The 26,188-nt window shown below is 43.4% G+C and overlaps 1 protein-coding gene across 1 annotated transcript in view; it reads right to left on the bottom strand.

Moving 5' to 3' along the window:
• LOC309384040 (calcium/calmodulin-dependent protein kinase type IV-like) overlaps positions 1–26,188 on the bottom strand; it is a 64,071-nt gene that overhangs the window by 17,356 nt on the left and 20,527 nt on the right. Inside the window, exons 2-5 of the mRNA XM_081937199.1 lie at positions 22,421–22,499; positions 16,804–16,866; positions 9,320–9,378; positions 7,436–7,508 (exon numbers count right to left, since the gene is read on the bottom strand). Of these exons, the coding sequence (XP_081793325.1) occupies positions 7,436–7,508; positions 9,320–9,378; positions 16,804–16,866; positions 22,421–22,499 (274 nt within the window). The remainder of the gene's footprint in view (positions 1–7,435; positions 7,509–9,319; positions 9,379–16,803; positions 16,867–22,420; positions 22,500–26,188) is intronic.

The raw sequence follows: 26,188 nt of genomic DNA, 5'->3' as shown, positions 1-26,188 counted from the left end.
TGGATGTCAGTTGCCAAGCGCCCACATTTTGATCATGTGACTGCAGGGATGCTGCAATGATCGTAAAGTGAGAGAATTGGTCCTAAGAGTTTTTTCAGTACCATCATAACTTTGAATGGTTGTTAAACGAATCATCACAAGTCAAGGGCTAGCATTCCAATATAAACTGACAAGGTTTTACAGGTAGTCCTCGACGTACGACCACGATTTGAGCCCAAATTTTCTGTTTGTTAACGGGGACATTTGTGATTTCTGTCCCGTTATACGATCGTTCTTGCCACAGTTGTTAAATAAATCACTGCAGTTGATAAGTTAGTAACTCGGTTGTTAAGTGAATCGGGCATCCCCATTGACTTTGCTTGTCAGAAGGTCGCAAAAGGGATCACATGACCCCTGGACACTGCGACGGTCATAAATATGAACTAGTTGCCAAGCATCTGAATTTTGATCAGGTGGCCATGGGGATGCTACAAAGGTTATAACTTTGAAAAATGGCCATAAGTCACTTTTTTCAGTGCTGTTGTAATTTTGAATGGTCACTAAATGAACTGTTGTAACTCGAGGACTACCTGTACTGAGGCTTTTCAAGACTAGTGTACCATTATTTGATATCTTATTATAGAGGGTCTCCTGCTTGAGAAGGGGGTTGGACTAGAAGACCTTCAAGGTCCCTTCCAACTTTGACAATGTTCTGTTTAGTTCTGTTCTAAATTTATAAGCTTGCATCAACTCTATTTGCATTCTGGGCAGGGTAGTTATAGCCTTGTTTTTGAATTATTCAGATATTCAAATAAAAGTCTAAGTGTTCCCGAGCATAATATTTACTTCAATTGCTAATTTCTTTTTATTTTATTGTTTTCTCCCAAAACATTAATAAAGGCACATATAATATATAGTATATTCACAGATTACACAGAAACCACAAACTGACCAAATGATACGCAATTCTTCACTCGTGCTGTGAACGAATTACAGTATAAGCACAATTATAGGCATAAGAACAAATTATAGGAACAAATTATATTCTCTCCTATTGCAATGATAGGCAGAAAGTGCAAAGAAGCTGCTTCTGCTTAAAAATGGCAGGGAGACTTTGTTGGATTATTTCCGAATAATTCTGAATAAATATTATTTCAGAAGTTTAAGCGCAGCAAAAGCACAATGTTGTTTGGCTGGCTGGGGGATTCTGGGAGTTGGAGTCCCCAGGTCTTAAAGGGGCCAAAGTTGGACACCCCTGTCCTGCATTGAAAAAAAGAGGGAGTCAAACTATTTTCCAAGGCACCTGAGGGTAGAACAAGAAGCAATGGGTGGAAACTAATCCAGGAGAGAAGCAACCTAGAACTGAGGAGAAACTTCCTGACAGTTAGAAGAATGAATCAGTGGAACAGAAGTTGCCTCCAGAAGTTGTGAATGCTCCAACACTGGAAGTCTTTAAGAAGATGTTGGATAGCCATTTGTCTGAAACGGTATAGGGTTTCCTGCCTAGGCAGGGGGTTGGACTAGAAGACCTCCAAGGTCCCTTCCAACTCTGCTATTGTATTATTGTATTATAAAATCCCGATTGTTCTTTTCATTCACTCAGCTGTTAAGATCTCTGCCCTTTTGATAGCATTTCTTTCATACCCCAAAGTGATGGAACCAAATTCTCCATTTTGCACAAATGGACCACTTTTGTATATGAATTCCTCTCATATTTTAATACCTCTGGTTGCCTAGGAAACCATCTTCCCTGACCTTTAGTCCCGAGAAACAGTGGCCTACTAATATTCCCTCCAAGAGTTATAGATTTCTTCTGGTTCTGTTATGCCGTGCTGAAATTTAGACTGCAGGAAAGAGCTTAATCCCAAGTACACGCCGCCATTTCTTTCCCTGCTTGTCCTGTTTTTTAAGCCAGCTTCTCTTCGGGGAACAATTCCTCAGGGGCCGGGGGGGTGGGGGCTGAATACCAAATATGGAACTCTGCATTTCAAAGGATTCGGGAATGTTATTTATGAAACTCGTGCCGAATAGAATTACACTGTTAAGAGCGAGTAAGAACGTCCCTTAAGGGGGTGTCACTGCAAACCAAGATTAATGTATGATTTGCAAGGTGAAACCAGCCACCTTCTCCCCGCTTGTAAATTATTCCCTTCAACCAGCGGTGGGTTCCTGCCAGTTCTAACCACTTCTATAGAAGAGGTTCCACAAATCTACGGTGCCGTTTAAAACGGGTTCCAGCTCCCCCTGCCCGTCCGCGCCACACTTGCCCCGCCTGCCGTTCACTGATTGGCTGGTTCACCAATCGCCCCACCCACATCTAAGAGTCCTATCTAAACCTTAAAGTCTTAAAGCTGTCAAGTTTGAACATCCCTGGGTTTTTTTTTCTAAAGGGTTAGGGGTGCGAGGGTCTTGCAACTTGACAGCTTTAAGACTTGCACGCTTCAATGCCAGAGTTCCTGAACCAACATGACTGGAGGAGGAATCCTGGGAGTTGAAGTCCACAAGTCTTAAAGCTGTCAAGTTTGAACACCCCTGGGGGTTTTTTTCTAAAGGGTTAGGGGTGCAAGGGTCTTGTAACTTGACAGCTTTAAGACTTGCACACTTCAATGCCAGAGTTCCTGAGCCAACATGACCGGAGGAGGAATTCTGGGAGTTGAAGTCCACAAGTCTTAAAGCTGTCAAGTTTGAACACCCCTGGGTTTTTTTTTCTAAAGAGTTAGGGGTGCGAGGGTCTTGTAACTTGACAGCTTTAAGACTTGCACACTTCAATGCCAGAGTTCCTGAGCCAACATTTTGGTTGCTAAGCAAGAGCTTTGTTATAAGTGAGTTTCACCACATTTTACAAGTTTGCCCCGCCCACCCAGTCACATGGCTGGCAAGCCACTCCCACCCAGTCACATGGCTGGCAATCCGCTCCCACAAAGCAGGCCACACCTACGGAAGAGGTTCTAAAAAATTTTGAAACCCACCACTGCTTCCAACCTCCGTGGCTGGCAGCTTCCACATTCAAAAAGCTCAAGTACTTTTACACACAGGGTGAACAAGCTATAAACTTGGTTGGTTAATCCGTTTGTCAAGTTAAACAACTTAGAGATAGTCCTCGACTTTCAACCATTCGTTTAGTGACCATTCAAAGTTACATCACTGAAAAAAATGGCTTTTCCCACTCACAACTGTTGCAGCATCCCCATGGTCGCCTGATCAAAATTTAAATGCCTGGCAACTGGCAGGTATTTCTGTCAGTTGCAGTGATCACCTTTTGCAACCTTCTCACACGCAGAGTCACTGGGGAAGCCAGATTCACTTAACAACCATGTTACTAACTTAACAACCGAGCAATTCGCTTAACAACCATGGCAAGAAAAGATGTAAAAGGGGGCAAAACTCACTCGACGACTGTCTCGATTAGCAACAGAAATTTTGGGCTAAACTGTGGTTGTAAATCGAGGACTACTTGTTGTAATTAGACTTAAACAACACCGTACAGGTAACCTTTGATTTATGACTGTAATGGAGGCTGCCCAACAAATAGGGCGCAAATAAATGTTATTTATGTTTAAATGAATGAATGGGGAAATGTAAAAGAAATATGAAATGAGATAAATATTGTCAAAGTTGGAAGATAAGAATTTCACATACTATTTGTATTATTATTGTTAATGTTGTCCAAAAAAGATTTGACCCTGTCAATGCAACATCCACAAATTATGTATGTCAGGGGTGTCCAAACTTGGCAACTTTAAGACTTGTGGACTTCAACTCCCAGAATTCCCCCAGCCTGCTGGCTGGGGGAATTCTGGGAGTTGAAGTCCACAAGTCTTAAAGTTGCCAAGTTTGGACACCCCTGATGTATGTTTATTACTGGAAAATAAAATAAAAAACTACATGCGAAAAAAAGAAATTTTGGGTTAAACTGTGGTTCTAAGTTGAGGACTACTTGTTGTAATTAAACTTAAACAACACTGTACAGTTAACCTTTGATTTATGACTGTAATAGAGGCTGCCCATTAGGGTCATAAATCATGACGGTTGGAAAATGGCTCACCCATATCACCAACATGATTTTACAACTTTGTTTGCAGCACTTGTAAAGCAAACGCTGCAGTCGTTAAGCAAGCCCATTGTCCACTGGTGTTTTTGTCAAAAATCAGTAGCAAATGCCTGTGTCTGGCAAGTACATTGCAAATGGTGGTCATTTGATTGTGGGCTATAAATGCAGAATAGTTGGTCATGAGACTGTGGAGGTGGGGCCCTGGCCATCAGAACTATAAGTTGCAATGATCTGTTATAATATCAAGCAGTCACTAAGCACCTGGTCATAACTGAAGGACTACAGGTAATCTTCAAGTTACGACCACGATTGAGCCCTAAGTGAAACATTTGTTCACTCAATTTGCCCCCTTTTAAGATTTTTCGTGCCACAGTTGTTAAGTGAATCACTGCATTTATTAAATTAGTAAGATGATTGTTAAGTGAATCTGGATTCCCTACTGACTTTGCTTGTCAGAAGGTCGCAAAAGGTGATCACATGACCTAGGGACACTGCAACCTTCATAAATATGAACCCCTCGCCAAGCATTTGAAATTTGATCATGTGACCAGGGGGGATGCTGCAACGGTCGTAAAGTGTGAAAAGCTCACTTTTATAACTCACTTTTTTTTAAAATTAAAAGTTTAAATAAGTTTTACAAGTATTACCCCTTCCCCTTCCCACCCTCCAACCCTCCCTCCCCCCTTTTTTCAGTGCCGTTGTAACTTTGTAATAAGTGGTGGAGTGTGATTTTGAATCTGTCCTAGTACTTCTTTTCTGTTCCAATTTCTCCCTCATCTGTTCTTTAGCCTAGAAAGAGTTTGCCTGTGGCACATTGGGTCTGTCACTGCCGTCCGTCAAATATTTTCTTTGATGGTGCAAAATAGAGAAAGGATCACCTGATGTCCTACTTTCCATCTCGATTCTACTGCAGCGATGTACGGTACAGAGTTAGGGCTGAAATAGCCATAGGCCAATCCATTACTCTCCACATTAATTACCCCCAGGACTATTACCACTGGCTCAGGAAATTTCAATTTATTTTGAGGTCAGTTCTTGTTCATCTCTCTCTCACGCTCACTGATTTGCCTGCATTTTATCTTTTGCCAGTTAATTTTTTTAAAAAAAATCTTTTGTCGATGTTTTATAAATAACCCTCAAGCTCTATTTTGGCTCACTGAACTGAGAGCGCATGCGCTCGCTGTGATCTGAACGTAGAGATCGACTGGGTGTGTGTGCTGGGGGCAAACTAAATTGGAAATCACCCGTAGTAATTTTCCAAGACAGCACTCGGTTGCAGCCAAATCCTAGGGGAAATTATACAGTATTCTCCTAGATTGGGTGCGCTAGCTTTAACACGGAGCAAAACTGTTCAGAGAGCCCTCTATTTACAAGCACAATTGGGATGAGAATTTCCTTTACTGAGCAGAGTGGTTATTCCATTTAACGTTTTATTGAGTTATAAGATAAGATACGAAGTACAAAACAGGGTGTGGGGGGAAGAGAAGTGAGGAAGGGTTGAGAAAAAGAAGTGTCGACTTCCGACTCCCTCTGTTGCGGTAAAATAAAGTATTAACATCAAACCACAACTTTTTTGTTTTTTCATGATAATATAAACTAGCCATTTCTATAAAAATCTATCAAATTAATCAGTAAAGCAAGGTGGTTATTAAGTAAATTGTGTCCAATTGTTATGATCTTTTTTTGCCACAGTTGTCAAGCACATCCCTGAAGCTATTAAGTGAATGATGAGGTCATTAAGCGAATCCAGCTTTTCCCATTAATTTTACCTTTCAGAAGCTGGCTGGGAAGGTCAGAAATGGCAACCCCAGGATGCTGCAATCATCATAAATGCATGCTGGTTGCCAAGCACCCAAATTTTGATCATTTGACTGTGGGGATGCAGCCACGGTCATAAGTGTGAGGAAGTGTCCCTGCGGATTTTGCTCCGCTAGTCGTCGTGGACTTTAGGGGGCAGTGCTCATCTCCTTTTCAAAGCCATCGCTGTCCAAAGACATTTCTGTGGTCATATGTCCATCACAGAGCGCGGTTACTTTATGAGACAAAGTCAAAAATCACTTTTTTTCCAGAGCCCTTGTAACTTTGAACAATCACTAAATGAGTGGTTGGAGGATCACTTGTAATGGGGGTCAGAGAAAATTCCAGGACCTGCCAGAAGAGGGATTCTCGATTTGGTGGGAAATTTATTCTGCATTTCTAGTTTTATTGAAGGGACAGCTGGTTGTCAGGGACCGAGGGGAGAAAATATTCATCCCCCGCATTCTGAGATCCTACTCTCTCAATCTGCCCTGTGCAACCGCAATAAAAATATTGTGCACATTAGTATATATACTGTGCCAACAGAATGTCAATAGATTTTAGATATTTTGAGTAGAGGACAGTTGGATAAACAGATGATTTTCACCATCCCTAACCCTCGCAGATGAGGATTCTTGTAAATTGTATTCTACCTCGTGTAGAAGAGCAATTCTTAACCTCAGCAATTTTTAGATGTGTGGACTTCAACTCCCAGAATTCCTCTGGTGGGGAATTCTGGGAGTTGAAGTCCACACATCTTAAAATTACCGAGGCTGAAAAACACTGATGTAGAGGACTCTCAGCTGCCTTTTTCATCTTTACTTCTTTTTTCTCTGTATCTCTCCCTATCTTTCGGCACCAATTATTTTGGGGACTTTTTGTTTTCTTTTTCCCCGGTTGTTATACTTTTCTTAGCAAGTTTTTATATTTTGTGATTTTCTCCAGCTTTTTCTCCCCTATTCTGCTATCCCCAGCTAGTGTAATATGCACCCCAGCTAGTGTAATATACATAAAGTAATATACATGTTGCACAGAATATGATGTACATATTGAAATGTATGACTAGTTGTCCCCCCCCCCCCCCAACTACTTGTATAAGGATTATTCTTTACATTATACATGTTGTCTTGTATTCTTGCATGGACTCCACCAGTAGAGGCTACACCAATTTCGTTGTATACATGGGGTACAATGACAATAAAAGCTTTGAGCTTTGAACTTTATTACAATGTCCACTATTTATTATTATTACTACCAACGTAGGGAAGCTGCTGGTGCCCATAAGTTGCTTATTTCAGAGCTCTGACAAGGGGAGGTTTCAAAGATAACATTAATTGAACACTGATAAAAATGAAGTCACAACTTCAAAAACTGAAGCACACCCACAAACCTCCCACCATCAGAGAGGCACTCTTGCATAGATCTATGAAAAGCGCAGAGACCTCGATTGTGTGCCTGCCTACGAAATTCCAGTGAACAGAAAAGGTGCCTTTGAAAGGTGGCAAAATTTATATTTCCGTTCCCTTGGCAACCAAAATTCTGCCCTCCAAAACAGAGGCAAGGACACGGAATCCAGGAAAAAAGGAAGGAAATGTTCGAATGGCTTACGGAGACAGCTTCCAGGATTTGTTTCACCACGTGGGCTGCATCCCTCTCGCTGTAAAATCCCCTCTCCACAATCCTGCAGAGAAGAAATAGCATGCAGATTATATATATATAATCCCAGTAAGGGTATGGCTAGCTGATGAGAGCTAAATAGCTTGAAATAGATCTATACTAGTCTCCCTTTATTTATTTATCAGCACAAATAGAAGAGGGAGTCAAACTATTCTCCAAAGCACCTGAGGGTAGAACAAGAAGCAATGGGTGGAAACTAATCAAGGAGAGAAGCAACTTAGAACTGAGGAGAAATTTCCTGACAGTTAGAACAATTAATCAGTGGAACAGCTTGCCTCCAGAAGTTGTGAATGCCCCAACACTGGAAGTCTTTAAGAAGATGTTGGATAGCTATTTGTCTGAAACGGTCTAGGGTTTCCTGCCTAGGCAGGGGGTTGGACTAGAAGACCTCCAAGGTCCCTTCCAACTCTACTATTGTATTGTATTGTATTGTAAATACAACACAAATATAAAAAGGCAACGCTAAAAATAAAAAAAATATGGTTTTCTGCCTGCATGGTCTTCTGTAATGAACCGAAGGACAGAAAGGGGGAGTAGTGAGCTCCCTCCCATATTTGGGCATACCAGGGGTTGTAACACAAATACACACACACACACACACACACACACACACACTATATGTGCCTTCAGCCTGCACAGCCAGCCTGATTGCCAGTTTGTAAATCAGCTTTGAGGGGGGAAAATGCTTAAAAATAAATAAGCCTGTGGGTGTACTAGTTTCTTTTCTGCTGCTTTAATGTATGTGTGTGTGTGGGGGGACACTTTGCAGCAGAGAGGCAGGAATGGCAGGTTGCTAGGCAACCAGCACATTCCTCTTCCTGGTGGATGCAAAAGGGAGAACGCTGCAGGGGTTGCTAGGCAACTATTCACACATTGCCTCCTCCCTAGTCCTCCGTCCCAGGACTGCATAGTTTAATAGAGCAATCTGTTCAATTCAAATGTCTTTTTTTATATTAAAAAAATGCAGATAAACGTCGTTTTGAAAGAAGTGATCCTCTTTAGTTCTTATTCTTCCTGTATGAGGGAGATTCTCCATAGGCCTTGGGAGATGGAAGGGAAAACCTTGGGAGGCAGAAGGGAAGGGGGGATCCAGTTTTGGTCACCATCAGAGTTGGGTTCCTACTGGTTTGGCCCAGTTCGGCCGAGTAGGTAGTAACTCGGCCGGACACGCGTTCTATGCTCAGTGCCGCCATCTTGATTTTCTGTTCTGCACACGAGCAGAACAATCTTCACTGGAAAAATGTACTTTCCCCCCCTTTTCTAATGTTGTGCGCGTGCACAGATCTTTTAAGGTGCAAATGCTCACAGGCGCATTTTTGCACGCCGAACTGGTGGTAATGCCGGCAGGAACCCACCCCAGGTTGCCATGATGTAAAAAAAGATGTTGAGACTGTAGAAAGAGTGCAGAGAAGAGCAACAAAGCTAAAACTTATAAAGAACAGTTGCTGGAATTGGGTATGTCTAATGATAATCTAAGGTAAAGAAGGATTACGGGAGGCATGATAGCAGTCTTCCGATATCTCAGGGGCTGCCACAAAGAAGAGGGAGTCAAGCTATTCTCCAAAGCACCTGAGGGTAGAACAAGAAGCAATGGGAGGAAACTAGAACTAAGAAAAAAAATTCCTGACACTTAGAACAATTAACCAGTGGAACAGCTTGCCTCCAGAAGTTGTGAATGCTCCAACACTGGAAGTCTTTAAGAAGATGTTGGATAGCCATCTGTCTGAAACGGTATAGGTTTTCCTGCCTGAGCAGGGGGTTGGACTAGAAGACCTCCAAGGTCCCTTCCAGTTCTATTCTGATTCGGATTCTGACCATTTGGAAGTCACCTTTTGTAGTCGTAAGGAAAAGGCCTTGGTAAACGGAAGGAAAACCTTGGGAAATAGAAGGGAAGGTCTTAGGGGCAGAAGGAAAAGGCTTTCGGAGACAAAAGGGAAGGTCTTAGGGGCAGAAAGAAAAGGCTTGGGAGGCAGAAGGACAATCTTGGGAGACAAAAGGGGAAGTCCTGGGAGCAAAAGGCATTGGGAGACAGAAGGAAAAGGCATTGGGAAAGAGAAGAAAGACCTGCAGCCTAGACAACCAAAATAAGCAAGGGTATCTCAGCCCACAGATAGAGGGAAGGCTTGGAAAGCTTCCCAGAAGGACCCCCCCCCCCTAGTTTTATTTTGGAAAGTAAAAGGAAAGGAAGGGAGAAATATTTTTAGATTTGCAAAATTCTATTACGATAACCTTACAATAAAGGTAGAGTTGATATTCATTGTTGTGCTTCTTGTCTGGACTACCTCAAAGGGCTAACGGCGTCACACATTTAAAAAGGGGATGGGGGCTTTGTGTCTTGATTTTTTATGCCGCCTTCCCCTCCCTTTCCCCCTATTAAATATTCACAGAAAACAGGGGGGGGGAACTTATTTGGAAGAGAGGGGAAACATCTGCTTTGCAGGACATTTTTTTTCAAATTCCCTAGAGCCCTGATTTCCTGGTGGTCTCCTATCCATAATTAACTAGGTTTCATCCCGATTAGCTTTTCAAAATCAGCTACATTTCTTTCTTTACATATATCCTAGTGATTGCTATTGCTAGTTACTCTTAATCTCTACTAATGACTAGAGATTCATGGAAATTTATCTGGCTTCTTATAGAATTACTCCGTGACTTGGCTTCTCCCCCCCCCCCCTCCACATCACCGGCTAATTCTATTCCTCTTGCTGCCATCCATTTCATATTTTCATTTCATGCCTGGCTTGCAATGCCCTTCTCAAACATCATGATTAATTCCCCGTCCCAATGGGTCAGGGCCACCCAGCGTATTTATTTTCCAAGAAGGACTCTAAGTTGTAGGTTAAGCTGCAAGCTATTTGAAAACACAGACAATGCTGGAATCTCTCATTTCCCTTTGCAACTGCTTGAACCGGCCATCGGCTAGTTCGGTCAGGCCTGCCTGGGGAAAGAGGCTAGGGCTTTCGGTTGGGTTCCCACAACCGGCTAAACCCAGATTGAACCAAGAGCAGAGATTCAACTTAGAAATAAGGAGGAATTTTCTGACAGTGAGAACAATCAACCAAAGGAACAGAAGCAGCCTTCAGAAGTTATAATACAATAATACAATAGTAGAGTTGGAAGGGACCTTGGAGGTCTTCTAGTCCAACCCCCTGCCTAGGCAGGAAACCCTATACCGTTACAGACAGATGGCTATCCAACATCTTCTTAAAGACTTCCAGTGTTGGGGCATTCACAACTTCTGGAGGCAACTTCTGTTCCACTGATTAATTGTTCTAACTGTCAGGAAATTTCTCCCCAGTTCTAAGTTGCTTCTCTCCTTGATGAGTTTCCACCCATTGCTTCTTGACATTTAAGCTTCCGGTTTGTTCCCGGTGCCGATGGCAGGCTTTTTTTTAGCCTGTCAGATCAAGAGACAGTTAGAGGTGTTTTTTTACGATCTTTAACACCTCGGACACTCGTAAATTCTTGGAATTTATGAGGGAGAGATTCAGCTGCTGGGTTGAGCCCTTGTGTACCCTCCGGAGTCCGGAGTCTGACGAGGTTTGCCCCCCTTCGCAGTTGTTGTATTCTCCTGCCTTTTTGATAACCTCTGCTAAAAAAGCAGAACCAGTCGCCGGGAACAGCCTTAACATCTTAACATCTTAACATCCCAAGAAGGAAGCAAGACTTTTGCAAGTATTTTAAGTTTTAATTGGGGGAAGAAAAAAAAAAAAAAAAAAGAAATCTCTTTAAAAAGAACACTACTGCTGAGTTCGAGAGGCGTGGGCTTAGAACAAAGGATTCAAAATGGCGTTGATTTATAGTTGAAAACCTACAGAAAACGAAAGCTAATTACCTGCTGATAGCCGGGGCAATAAAGGCGGAACGGCTGAAACAACCCTAACTATTAACAATCTTTAAGCCAGTTTACATAACCTGAACTGCTTAAATGTTCGGTGGAATCTTTGCTCTGACCTGGAACAATGGTGTGTCAGAGACACTGCAAGAAAGTGTTGTGAACTGGCTGAATCCCACCACTGGATGGAATGGAATGGGAATGGGAATGGGAATGGAAATACAATACAATACAATACAATACAATACAATACAATACAATAGCAGAGTTGGAAGGGACCTTGGAGGTCTTCTAGTCCAACCCCCTGCCTAGGCAGGAAACCCTATACCGTTTCAGACAAATGGCTATCCAACATCTTCTTAAAGACTTCCAGTGTTGGGGCATTCACAACTTCTGGAGGAAACTGTTCCACTGATTAATTGTTCTAACTGTCAGGAAGTTTCTCCTCAGTTCTAAGTTGCTTCTCTCCTTGATTAGTTTCCACCCATTGCTTCTTGTTCTACCCTCAGGTGCCTTGGAGAATAGTTTGACTCCCTCTTCTTTGTGGCAACCCCTGAGATATTGGAACACTGCTATCATGTCTCCCCTAGTCCTTGGAATACTGCATTCAGTTTTGGTTGCCACGATGTAGAAAAGATGTGGAGATTCTAGAAAGAGTGCAGAGAAGAGCAACAAAGAGGATTAGGGGACTAGAGACTAAAACATATGAAGAACGGTTGCAGGAACTGGGTATGTCTAATTTAATAGAAAGAAGGACTAGGGGAGACATGATAGCAGTCTTCCAATATCTCAGGGGTTGCCACAAAGAAGAGGGAGTCAAACTATTCTCCAAGGCACCTGAGGGTAGAACAAGAAGCAATGGGTGGAAACTAATCAAGGAGGGAAGCAACTTAGAACTGAGGAGAAATTTCCTGACAGTTAGAAGGAACAGCTTGCCTCCAGAAGTTGTGAATGCCCCAACACTGGAAGTCTTTAAGAAGATGTTGGATAGCCATCTGTCTGAAACGGTATAGGGTTTCCTGCCTAGGCAGGGGGTTGGACTAGAAGACCTCCAAGGTCCCTTCCAACTCTGCTATTGTATTGTATTGTATCCCTGTGGATGCTAAGAGTTGACACCAACTTGAGGGCTAGTCCTTGTTGTTCCTGGGTGGCCTTTTGGTTCCACCGGTGGTAACGGCCCAAACCCAATAATCAACTTTCTAACGCCTCCTCCCACTGACAGTCCTCAACCTACCAATTTTCCATGTAAATAAGATGGGTCTTATATATTTTTTGCTCCAAAAGATGCATTAGGGCTTATTTTCTGCTTAGGTCTTATTTTCGGGGAAATACGGTACTAACTGCGTCCGTCTGGCTGATGATCTTATTTTGGGGGTAGGGCTCAGTGACCATTCAAAATTACAACAGCACTCAAAATAATGACCTGTGACCATTACAGCATCCCCACGGTCATGTGACCAAAATTAAGGCATTTGAGAACTGGCCTGTATTTATGACAGTTGCATTTTTTCAGGGTCACCCTTTGTAACCTTTCCAGCCGGCTTCCAATAAGCAAAGTCAATGCGGGAAGTCGAATGCGTTTAATGACCATCTGATTCACTTAAGAACTGCAATGATTCACTTAACAACTGTGGGGAAAATGGCCATATAATGGGGCAGAACTCACTGTCTTGCTTAGCAAAAGAAATTGCGGGTCGAATTATAGTTGTTAAGTCGAGGTCTGTCTGTAATCCATCAATCAAAGCATCAGCTGTGGATCATTGCAAGGTGTTGGTAGGAAAGAGCAACATACTGTACTAGCTGGATACCCATGCTTCGCGGCGAAACTATGTGATTGGGCGATGCAGGAGAAATCCGGTGCAGTCCGGTTCAATCCATTGGCTCAGTGGTGGTCGGTAATTGAAACACATAAGAGAATATCGCTCCTGCTGCCTTGAGTTCGGAAACAGTTTTGTAAGTGGAAGGTGTAAACATTTTGGTGAGGTACCGACATTTAGTACTGTAAGGAGCCCCAGACCGCTCCTGAGTGAAGGAGTGGAACTTCTGCCAGTTTGAACTGAGATAACGGAATGTGAGGCAACTGGCAGTTGGAACAGAGTTCTTTTCAGGTGGGGAGGGGGAGTAGAATATCCAATTTCTTAGCATCAGAGCGTGCTAATATAAGGCAACTGGCAGTTGGAACAGAGTTCTTTTCAGGTGGGGAGGGGGAGTAGAACTCCTTAGCATCACAGCGTGTTAATTACTGTATAATAAATACTAGTGATCTGATGGTCATTTCGAAGAATCCTTTCTTAGCGTGCAGCTAGAAGCCAAGAGGAACATACGTGTCAAATGTCAACTTTGTAGGCTTTACGGTTCTGGAGATTTCGTGATGAATGAGTGATATTTAGCTTTTATATACAGCCATGATGGCGAACCTATGGCACACGTGCAAGATGTGGCATGCAGAGCCTTCTCTGTGGGCACGTGTCGTCACCCCAGCTCAGCCAGTTGGTCATCAGGTTTCGAAGGCGCACATGCACACCAGCCAGCTGGTTGTCAGGTTTCCAGCACTCTAGTGTGTGTGTGTGCATGCCCATGGGTGTGCCTTTTAGTTTGGGCACTCTGTGCCTAAAAGGTTCCCCATCACTGGCATACAGTATATAGATAATGAGAAAAAAAACACACAGTACAACTGAAACCAACAGCCATACGCACATCTTATAGGAAGCATTATACACAACGCATAACTGCAACTCAAAAATCAATGGAAAGGCATAAACCATTTTTAAAAAATGTTGCCTGGAAGCAATTTTGATGGGTTTTTAGCCAGCAAATATATCATAATTTTTTATATTCATTATAAATACACACGAATATTATATTTGATCTAAATATACCAAACAGATGTCAAAAGGTTTAATTATTTTGAGGCTTAGGCTTAGCACAAAGGAAGTAAATCACAAGATTATTGAAAGATTCCCAGCTGTCAAGGCAACCTGAAATCACAGCTTTTTGTATTCTTTATGACAATACAATGAAGCTAAAACCCAGAGCCTATTAGGGGAGAGGGAAATATTTGCAACCGCCCTTCAAATTTTCTCTTTCTAGCTAAACCTTCCTCCCTCCCAGAAAATTGTTCCATAATAGTTTCTTAAGATGTTAGTGACACTGTGAATTTCATACCACTTTAATCATTACTTCCCCAGCTCAGGGTGCTACGTTCAGTGATCCTACAATAACAGTCACACCAGGAAGAGGCTTAATGCTTCCTTCTAATACATGGCTCTGCAATCTTTTTCTTATTAACTTCAAAAGTTTGCAATCCTGTTATCACTTCCTATCAGCCGAACGCTTGGCAGCAGAAGGGAAAGTTACACGTCGCGAGGGTAAACAATGAAATGAAATTTCTCATCTTCTCCCTCTCTCTCTTTTTATGGAACTTTGAACAAACAAAGAAATTTGTACAGAGGAGAAAAAACAACCTTGATTTAAAAAAAAACAAAAGAAAACAAGGAAAAGGTGAGATTTTATTGTTCGTGCAAGAAACTACGGCAGATCGGTAACGATGTACTAGGAGAAAGAAATTCGTACTGTTTGGTATATTCTCAGGGGCCCTGCACAGAATCAATCATTTTGCCAAGGAAGAGGGGGAGAGAGAGAGATAAAGGGATAGAGAGACGGATGGATAAAAAGATGATAGAAGATAAATGATTGTTAGAGAGATAGAGGACGGATCTATCTGATGATACATTAATATGTGGATGGAAGATAGATAGACAGACAGACACATAGAATCGATGATGGATAGATAGAATCGATGATAGCTAACTAGATGATAGGTAGACAGACAGACAGAGACAGACAGGCAGACAGCAGGCAGACAGACAGACTGATCATGATCTTGGTGTCATACTGGACATCTCAATGAAAATCCAGAGTGCAACAGCTATCATTCATTTATTGATTAAATTTATTTGCTGCCCATCTCGCTGTCTTATGACTCTGGGCAGCTTACAATGTATTAAAAAGGACACCATGTTCGGAATCATGAAGAACGGAATTGATGATAGAAATGCCGATTTAATTAAGCCTTAACATAGGAAGATTATGGTCTCCTGGACTGAAGAGGAATATTTTAGAGCTGGAAGAGATGTAAAAGTGGTGTGTGTGTGTGTGTGTGTGTGTGTGTGTACCGTACGTATGTATTTATATGTATGGATCTATAGGTACAGTATATATGTATGTATGTATGTATGTATACAGCAGGGGTGGGTTCCTGCCAGTTCCAACCTCTTCTATAGAAGAGGTTCCACAAATCTACAGTGCCGTTTAGAACCGGTTCCAGCTCCCTCCCGCCGCCCGTCTTCACATCATCAAGATGAAGAGCAAGAGGAGGAATTCTGGGAGTTGAAGTCCACAAGTCTTAAAGCTGTCAAGTTTGAACACCCCTGAGGTTTTTTCCTAAAGGGTTAGGGGTGCGAGGGTCTTATAACTTGACAGCTTTAAGACTTGCACACTTGAATGCCAGAGTTCCTGAGCCAACATGACTGCAGGAGGAATTCTGGGAGTTGAAGTCCACAAGTCTTAAAGCTGTCAAGTTTGAACACCCCTGAGGTTTTTCCCTAAAGGGTTAGGGGTGCAAGGGTCTTGTAACTTGACAGCTTTAAGACTTGCGTGGTTCAAATGCCAGAGTGTCTGAGCCAACATTTTGGTTGCTAAGCATGAATGTTGTTAAGTGAGTTTCACCACATTTTGCAAGTTGGCCACGCCCACCCAGTCACATGACTGGCAAACCACTCCCACCCAGTCACATGTCTGACAAGCCACTCCTACCCGGTCGCATGGCTGGCAAGCCACTCCCACAAAGTAGGCCACACTTACAGAAGAGGTTCTAAAAATTTTTGAAACCCACCACTGGTATATAGCCAGAGGTGGGTTGCTCCTGGTTAGGCCCAGATCGGCCGAACTGGTAGTAGTGGTGGTGGCGGGAGCTCCACCCAACCACCCGGACGCTTCCGCACATGTGCAGAAGCGGCGTGCGTGCGTGTCAGAACCGGTAGTAAAAGAATTGGCAACCCACCATTGTATATAGCATGTGCTATGTATGTATACATTTTTGAGAGCAGACAACGGAATTTCATTTTTAATGTGCTCAGAGTAAAACATGATAAGAAAGGTTATCTAAAAGGAACCCAAAGAGACACTTGCTGAAGCAGCTCCCTGTGAGGAAAGAATGAAGCCACTACAGCTTACTGACCATTCAGAATTGTGACGGACTTCCCCAGGCTTACTTACAACCCAGATTCAAAGTTCTCACAACTGGACTTTCCAACAGTCACGTGACTGTATTTTGGACCCTCGGCAACAGGAAATCAGTAGATGGGGGGGGGGGGGGAGACCCTCAGCTTGTCATGAAAACAAACCAAATAAGACTAGAGATGTAAGCTAACCATTTTAACTACTACAGAGATCAGTTACTTACAATATTGGGATGGGAGAGCCTCAGCAAAACTCCAATTTCAGTTCTGACAATTTTCTTGTCGATCTGCAAAGAAAAGCAATAACAATAACGTTGCTATACAGGTGGCCCTCAACTTGCGATCATAATTCAGCCCAAAATTTATGTCGCTATGTGAGACAATGGTTAAGTGAGTTTTGCCCCATTTCACTTCCATTCCCCACCATCCTGTCAGAGCTGAAGAAGTTTCTTGGATGAGAAGCGAAATGTCTTCAAAAGAAAAAAACAAGGAAGTCCAGTTGCCTCCAGAGAAAAAGCACCTTTGGGTTTAGTCTTCTGAGCTCGCAGACTCGTGCTGGAGCCCATTCTTCAGGGAATGTGGGTTATTTTATGCATAGTATGTACCTGATGCCTGGTTGTGTGTGGCTTTTCATTTGTCGATTGGAGTGTTGATGGTCGGCTATTAAGTCCTTGGCTCTTGTTTTCTTGTGTTGCCAAATCTTCAGCTCCTAAGGAGCTGATAAGAAATTTCTCTGCATCCTTCCATTCAGCTCTCAAGAGGGATTTTGAGCTTCTTGCCTGCTTGGATTTCAGCTGCTGAGATCCAAGGAGGCATGGATAGGCAGGGACCACTTCCAGCCAGCCCCCAAAGATGAGAGGGAGTCCTCTTGACAGACACCATCAGCTTGCAACCTTTCCCGCTGGCTTCCCCACTGACCTTTTGGGGAAACCAGGAGAGAAGATTGCAAATAGTGATCACATGGCGCTTGCCAATTGATTGTAAGTGTGAACAAGTTGTGTGACCCAATTGTGATCATGTGACTGCAGCTGTGTGCGCGCGCAACATTTTGCAAAAGTCAGAAGTACTTTAGTGGCCATAAAGCACCTTTTCCAAATCCGTTGTAATTTCAAACAGCCATTAAGTGATCGGTTGTTAAATGAGGACTGTTGGTCATAACAGAATCTTGGAAACCTGGCAGGATTTCCCCTTCCTTTTCTTCTTTTACAAGGTTAAGGCAGAGTCACTTAAAATTTTTTTCTAATGTTCTATTTCTGTCCTGGGATTAAATCATGTACCGCTATCATGTACATTTTCCAAGGTCACGTCTGTGATTTTCTATAGTACTATATTTCCATTATTTGTAATTTAATAAGATACTGAGAACTCCAGATTTTGGAAGCCAAAAGGTTGGCTGAGTCACCTACAAACATTGGAAGAAGAAATACATATCTAAAAATGATTTACAGATTTACTTCTCTTTCTAGTAAGAGGGCAAGGAAGAAGATTTTTCAGCAATATAAACAACATTTGGGCAATTATTCTTTCGAATATAATCTGCCAGGCTCTTTTAATCTTTTTTTTTTAAGTACTGTGTTTGAAGTTATTCCATTAACGGAATATTGTTAATGTTATAAACGTGTACTTCTCTTGTGCTCATTAACTTAGTATAATAAGATTTGGTTGTTTTAAAATGACATTTGAAACCAGAGTATCTTGGGGAACTTACACAGAGCCCCGGGGCATCTGTAGTGGGGTGTATGTCTGTGTCTAAGAGTCAAAATGATGGTTGTGATTGTGTGGTTATGAATTCTATTTTGTGTCCTTTGCATTGTTCTTTGTTATTAAATCGTTTAACAATTGTAAACTCCTTAGAGTCATTGAGAATTGGGCGTATACATTTAATAAATTATTACTACTGTATTATCATTATTGTATTATTATTATTATTATTATTATTATTATTATTATTATTATTATTATTATTATTATTATTATTATTATTATTATTATTATTATTATTATTATATACTTTACTCATTAAACATGAAACTCAGTCAACTGAACATTCAAAAATGCATCACAAATACCAGTGACTGGTGCTAATGGTTGATACGGTTTGCTGCCAGAGTCCTAGGTATCAACCAGGTACCTTCTTAAAATGTACGATGTTTTGAGTAGCGCAGTTTTTTGCAGTTCCGCTGGTGTTATTGCAGGAAGTTGCAATTTGTCGATGTATCTTATAAATTTCTTGGACATGGTACCAAGTGCCATTATTATTATTACTATTGTTGTTGTTGTTATTGTTATTATTACTACTACTACTACTATTATATTGTTATTGTTATTATTGTAATGTACTGTAATAAAATGTGTGTGTATGTATGTATATATGCATAAAATATATGTACGTATGTAGGCATGAATGTATATATGTACTTTAAAAAGTGACTTTGACTTATCTATGGACTAGGGCTCAGTTGTTTTTTTTTAAAATCATAGGCTTTAAGGATGATATAAATGTTTACAGTTTCCCATCTTTCGCTGAATGCATTTCTGGGAGATAGGTAATTGCCATGTCTGGAAATTGCTAACAGTTTGCGTATGATGCAATTTTCAAACAAAAAATTATTACTAGAGTGGAGAAGATGAACAATTCTGCTGCTGTCAGAGAATCTAAGGTAAATGAAAATTAAATTTGGTTGTGATTTTGATAATGATTTTGTAATTCAGTTTATCTACTGATGGGCTTATCCACGAGAATACAGTAATAGAAATCCAGTCTTTAGTACAGTGTTTCTTAACTATGACAGATGTGAAGACTTCAACTCCCAGAATTCTCCAGCCAGCTGCCTGGGGAATTCTGGGAGTTGAAGTCCACACATTTGAAAATTGCCAAGGCTGAGAAAATCTGAACTAGTATCTCTGCTTTAAAAATGATCAGGTAGCCTGAATCTGAAATCTTTGTCTGAAACCGTATAGGGTTTCCTGCCTAGGCAGGGGGTTGGACTAGAAGACCTCCAAGGCCCCTTACAACTCTGCTATTGTATTGTATTGTATAGCCAGTCAGAGGAGCAGAATCTTTTATTGGAAAATACTGGGGGAGCAAGCAGGGTCCCATGGGTGGGGAATCATGACAGACAAGATGGCGGATGCAGCATTGCAATCCAAACCTAGCCCATAAAAGGGGTGGGGTTTGGATTATGACATCACATCCACTGTCTTATCTGTTCTGGGCTACACAAAAGGGGTGGCGCTTTGATCCTTTCTACCTATAGATGTTGCTGAGAGTTACAGGTGGTCCTTGATTTGAGAGCGGTTACTTTACAACCACTCGGAATGAATTACGATGGTCTCGGAATGGCCTGAACAACACTTCCAGCCATTGTAAAATGTCACACACACCCCCTCTGAAATAATGAGACCACTTTTGGGCACTTGGTAACTGCTTTGCCTTTGTCACTAGTGTTCTGACGTAGTCTTCCCCAAAAAGCATGAAGCAGATTCCTGGTCCCGAGAAAACCCCTTTTATTAAACGAATGTGAATTCCTCCAATGCACATTCGGCAAAGGCCTTATCTAGCTTGGAAAGCTGCCATGTAAATATTTTCCAAACAAAGTACAGGGCAAGGAAAGACTTGGCACAGAGTCTCTGAGATTCAGGGACAGATCTTCACACTCCTGAAACGAATACAATAATACAATAATACAATAATACAATAGTAGAGTTGGAAGGGACCTTGGAGGTCTTCTAGTCCAACCCCCTGCCTAGGCAGGAAATCCTATACCGTTTCAGAAAAATAGTGATCCAACATCTTCTTAAAGACTTCCAGTGTTGGGGCATTCACAACTTCTGGAGGCAACTTCTGTTCCACTGGTTAATTGTTCTAACTGTCAGGAAATTTCTCCTCAGTTCTAAGTTGCTTCTCTCCTTGATTAGTTTCCACCCATTGCTTCTTGTTCTACCCTCAGGTGCCTTGGAGAATAGCTTGACTCCCTCTTCTTTGTGGCAACTCCTGAGATATCGGAAGACTGCTATCATGTCTCCCCTAGTCCTCCTTTCTCTTAAGCTAAACATACCCAGTTCCTGCAACCGTTCTTCATATGTTTTAGTCTCCAGTTCCCTAATCATCTTTGTTGCTCTTCTCTGCACTCTTTCTATAGTCTCCACATCTTTTTTACATCGTGGCGACCAGAACTGAATGCAGTATTCTATCTGTGGCCTTACCAAGGCATGATAATGAATGAACAAATTGTTTCCTATAAAGCCCACTCCCCTTTCGCTCCTCTTTTATTCCCTATGGGAGGGGCCATTCACCTGTGGCTTTGCTCCCAAATCGACCCTGATTTCTGAGCTGTTCTTTTCTTCTGCGCATGCGCACACTGGGAACAGGCTCCAGCTGTTCCTCTGCCCCACTGCTGTATCGCTCCAAAGGCAACTGAGAACTGCCAGATGGCCTTGGCCCCATCTCTGCCTCCGACACAGAGCCCTTCTCCCAGCCTTCCCCAGCCTCCAGCAATGGCCCACGGTCCTTCCCAACCTCCTCACTGTCTGACTCTGCTGCCAGCTCTTCTGGCCGCTGGTGGGTCACAACAACCAGTTGCAAAGTCCCTTAGCTGCTTGACCACAATTTGTGACATTTTTGCTGGTTTCTTGCACAAAAAACGGATCAAGCATCCCACATTTCAATCCTGAGCTGCAAATATTCTCCTTTATCAGTCGGTATTGGTTCATTTAACGACCACTGTGAAAAATGGCAAAAAAAACCAGATCTGGTCACACAGTTACCTCAACTTATGACTGCAATGACTTACAACTGGATTTCTGACCCCAATTGTGGTCATAAGTTGAGGACTACCTGTATTGCCATGCAGAGTAAACTGCTCTAAACTAATCTGGAGCAGTTTCCACTATTTTTACAATGCTATGCTAATTTCTTGACAGATTGATTCTCCCTCACTGCAGAAAACAATCCATTGTCCTTTGTTTTTCATATTCTCCCCTAGGATATTTTGTGAGGAACACAGAAAAGCAGGCTAGAAGTCAGGAGACTGGAAGTTCTAGTCCCACCTTAGGTATGAAAGCCCACAGGGTGACTTTGGGCCAATCACAAGGAGACTGTGAATTCTAGTCTCATATTCGACATGAAAACCAGCTGGCTGACCCTCGACCAATCACCAGGGAACAGTGAGTTCTAGTCCCGCCTTAGGCATGAAAACCAGGTAGGTGATTTTGGGCCAATCACCAGAAAAGGAGAGTTCTAGTCCCGCCTCTGGCATGAAAATGGCTGGAGGATGTTGGGTCAGTCCACCTCATATGGTAGCGATTATGGGGAAAATAGGAGAAGGGAGCACCCTTTACGCTGCCTTGGCTTAGTACAAACTAGCCGAGTATTTATTGCCCGGGCATTTATTTAATTCTGTATTACGTTGGAGCCCCCTTGTGGAGTACTGTGAAGCCGTTATTACCATGGCAACTCCACTGTGCTGTACAGTAGACGCCATCTTAAGGCACAACAGGCTATATCCTAACATTATCACACTAATGCACACCATCACTGTCAAAAGTACTGTGATTTGACACCACAGACATCATCCATTCCTTTTCATTTCAGCAGGCCAGGCGTTCCAGAGTTATGCTGGAACACACCCACACCCAAAGGGGTGTTAGGGGTGTCTTATCCCCACAGTATTTATTCCCAGAGAGTAAGTCATCTGTGTACCAAGTTTGGTTGAAATTGCTCGAGGCGTTCCAGAGTTATGCTGGAACACACACACACGCTCACGCACACAGACACATATTACGACAGCAAACAAAGCTAGTAAAAAATGTGTGTGATGAAAATAAGAGATTTACACTTACCGTTTTCTTCAATATTTTGGCAGCATACTGGACCTGAGATCCTTTCTCTTCGCAGCTATAAACCACAGAGGTGGCCCCCCTAAAACAGACAAGGATCAGAAGTATTGTTCCCAAAACTGAGAATGGAATCACACACACATGTACACAAACACACGAAATATTATGACTGATTAATAATAACCTATCGCTTCCCAAATCACAGATCCATCATAATTGTGCATTTTTAGTATCTGAATTTGGTGCACCCAATCTTTTGTCTGTTTTTGGCTTGGCTTTTTCTGAGTCCTTCACGGTTGCTGTGTTGGACCTTCTAACCATCCTTCAATCAGAAGTAAAGGTGTCTCCTTCAGCCCTGGATCAACCCTTAAGCAAAATCAGCATGAGCTGAGGACACCAAGGAAAGAGAACTTCAAAGAATCTGGAAAGATTGCAGAAAAGAGCTATGAGGAACGGTTGCAGGAATCTTGCAGGTACGTCTAGTTCTGTGATGGCGAACCTATGGAAGGCGGGCCAGAAGTGGCACACAGAGCCATCTCTCCGGGCACGCGGGCTGTCACTTGTTGCTTTTTTGGGTTCCAGCGCACCAGCCACCTAGTCTTCATGCATGCGGGAGCGCTGGAGACTGGAAGAGCCACCGCCCAGTGTGCAGCTGCATGTCAGAAAGATGATCTTCCAGTTTCTGGTGCATGATGTGCACCGGCCACCTGGTCTTCCAGTTTCTGGTGAACATGCGTGCACAAAGACCAGCTGGCCAGTGTGCATGTACGTGCGGGAAACCGGAATGTGTGCCGGGCGCCGGGAAGATGATCTTCTGGTTTCCGGTGAGCATCAGCTGTGGGTTCGGGATCCTGGTGCAACTGGTATGGGCCCGGCGTCCATCACATGAATGCTCACATCACGCACACAGATGTGTGCAGTGCATGCATACAGATGTGTGCAGTGCATGCATACAGATGTGTGCAGCTCGTACATGCGTACTTACCGTCTGCAACGCTCCAGCTGCTCAGCGGAGCATCGTGCAGGTGCCGTACGCTCCGTGCGTGTGTGCGGAAGCACCGAAGAGCTCAGATACAGGTAAGGACGGCAGGCGGGCCCTTCGGAGCACCGTACTGGAATGGTACGCGATCGTAACCCACCACTGGTGCGCCTGGTCTTCATATGTGCATGCGAGCCAGAAAACGGATGACCAGGAAAGCGGAAGATCATCTTTCCAGTGCGCACATGCGCACCGGGCAGCTGCTCTTACGGTTTCCGGCACTTGGTGCCGAAAAGGTTCCCCAACACTGGTCTAGTTTAATGAAAAGAAGGACCAGGGGAGACATGATGGTAGTCTTCCAATATCTCAAAGGTTGCCACAAAGAAGAGGGAGTCAAACTATTCTGCAAAGCACCCAAAGGCAGGACAAGAAGCAATGGGTGGAAACTAATCAAGGAGAGAAGCAACCTAGAACTAAATGAGAAATTTCCTGACAGTTAGAACAATTAACCAGTGGAACAGCTTGCCTCCAGAAGTTGTGAATGCCCCAACACTGGAAGTCATTAAGAAGATGTTGGATAGCCATTTGTCTGAAACGGTATAGGACAGTGTTGGCAAACCTTTTCGGCACTCAGTGCTGAAACAGTAGTGTGCCAGTGCAGTTACGATGTTTCTTGCCACCGTTATTAAGTGAATCACTGCAGCTGTCACCACAGGGATGCTGCCACAGTGGTCAGTGTGAAAAGCAGTCATAAGTCACTTTTCTCAATGCTGGTGTAGCTTTGAACCGTCACTAAGAGATCGGTGGTATGTCAAGGACTTCCGTGTATATTGCTTGTTGACGGGAAATAAATCTGTCCCTGGAATTCTTAGAATCCTGTTTCTTTTTAATAAATCTTGCTAAGAGGACTCTGAGTTTTCGCCTGGAAAACCAATTACTTTGGGTTTTTATGCCGAGGCCGAGTCAGATTTGGGCATTTTAAAGCACTTTTTGGAGATCAAATCCAAACGGCTGCACAGCTTCAGGGCACAGAAAGCCATATTAATTGTGTACCTAAATGGTGTTTGCTAGATCCAAGCATCCGGCAGTACAGAAGGATAAAGTCCCCCTCCTCTTTCACCGCTGAAGGATTTTTCCCCCCTCTGGCTTCCTTTGGTAAAACTCTTCTAATTAAAATTGAAACGCTCAAGAGCTTTAAACGGTTACGCAGCTTTCAAGACCAAAGGAGCTACTACTACAGGGCTGTAACCTCTGTCAAGTACAGCAGTTCCCAGAGAAATAAACCTGGTAAATTTATATCTACACAGACAAGAGAGATCCCAGATGGGATATCCAGGTTGACCTGATGGAAAAAACTCTCAGAGGCCCCCAAAATATCTTTCATATTTGTGGAGCAAAGTTGCCTTTAATGCCGGTCCCAGCAGGATGCAGTACATGAAGCAGTCAGAAGCCATTTCTGCCTCGTGTTAGTGGGTCTCCTCCCCCTCCCCGGCTTTACTCCACTTCAACAGAAAATGGTGCAATTGGAGTAGTTTTAAAACATTTTCACATTGGTAGTCCTTGACGTACGACCACAGCTGAGCTCCAAATTTCTGTAGCTAAGCGAGACACTTGTTAAGTGAGGTTTGCCTCATTTTGACGACTTTCCTTGCCGCAGCTGTTAAGGGAATCACTGCAGTTGTTAAGTTAGTACAACACTTTATACCAGGGGTGTCCAAACTTGGGTACTTTAAGACTTGTGGACTTCAACTCCCAGAATTCCCCAGCCAGCCATGCTGGCTGGGGAATTCTGGGAGTTGAAGTCCACAAGTCTTAAAGTACCCAAGTTTGGACACCCCTGCTTTATACGTTAATGACTCTCTGGCTTCCCCACCGATTTTGCTTGTCCGAAGGTTGCAAAAGGGGATCGCATGAGCTGTGGTGGCGCAGTGGTGAGAATGAAGCATTGCAGGCAAGCTCTGCTCACTGCCACCAGTTCGATCCTGACCAGCTCAAGGTTGATTCAGCCTTCCATCCTTCTGAGATCAGTAATATGAGGACTATGAGTGATATGAGATTGTTGCTGAGGAACAGGTTTAGGGAAATGAACTCTAAAACTATTGACTGGGGCTGGGACTGGGATTTCTCCCCACCAAAACTCTTTATGATTTAGTGCAGGTATTAAAACCTAACCTTGTGATGACTAACCTTTTTGTCATCGCGTGCCCACACCCATTATGCAATGCGCACATGGCACACACACCCGTGCGCCCCACCTCCCTGTGCATGCGCGTGAGACTCCCCCCCCCCATGCCCTGTTTTGGGCCTAGTAGGCCTCCCTGCAACCTCCTGGGACAAAAAAGCGGTGCAAGGGGAGGGCGTGCCACCCCACCCCACCGTGGACCGTTTTGGGCCTAGTAGGCCTCCCCGAAGCCTCCTGGGACAAAAAATGGGTGCAAGGGGAGGACGTGCCCCCCCGTGGACCATTTTGGGCCTAGCAGACCTCGTTGCAACCTCCTCGGACAAAAAAGGGCTGCAAGGGGAGGGCGTGCCACACCCTCCCTCCCGGTGGACCGTTTTGGGCCTAGTAGGCCTCCCTGAAGCCTCCCGGGACCAAAAACAGGGCACAGAGGTGCACCGCTGCCCCCCACGCTCCCCCTACCCCTCACACATGCGCACATGACCCCTGTGCCCCCCTCACGCATGTGCGCACGTCTCCCAGATGCACCGTGCCCACCCCATGCGTATGCCGCAAAGACCCAAAAATCAGCTGGCCGGCGGGAGGCGCATGGACGTGTGGTGGAACTAAGCTG

Source organism: Natrix helvetica (genome assembly GCF_964273705.1).
Source record: "Natrix helvetica genome assembly, chromosome: 1".
Classification (NCBI taxonomy): Eukaryota; Metazoa; Chordata; class Lepidosauria; order Squamata; family Natricidae; genus Natrix; species Natrix helvetica.
The sequence above is the reverse complement of the archived record's forward strand: the minus strand, read 5'-3'. Positions and strand labels throughout refer to the sequence as shown.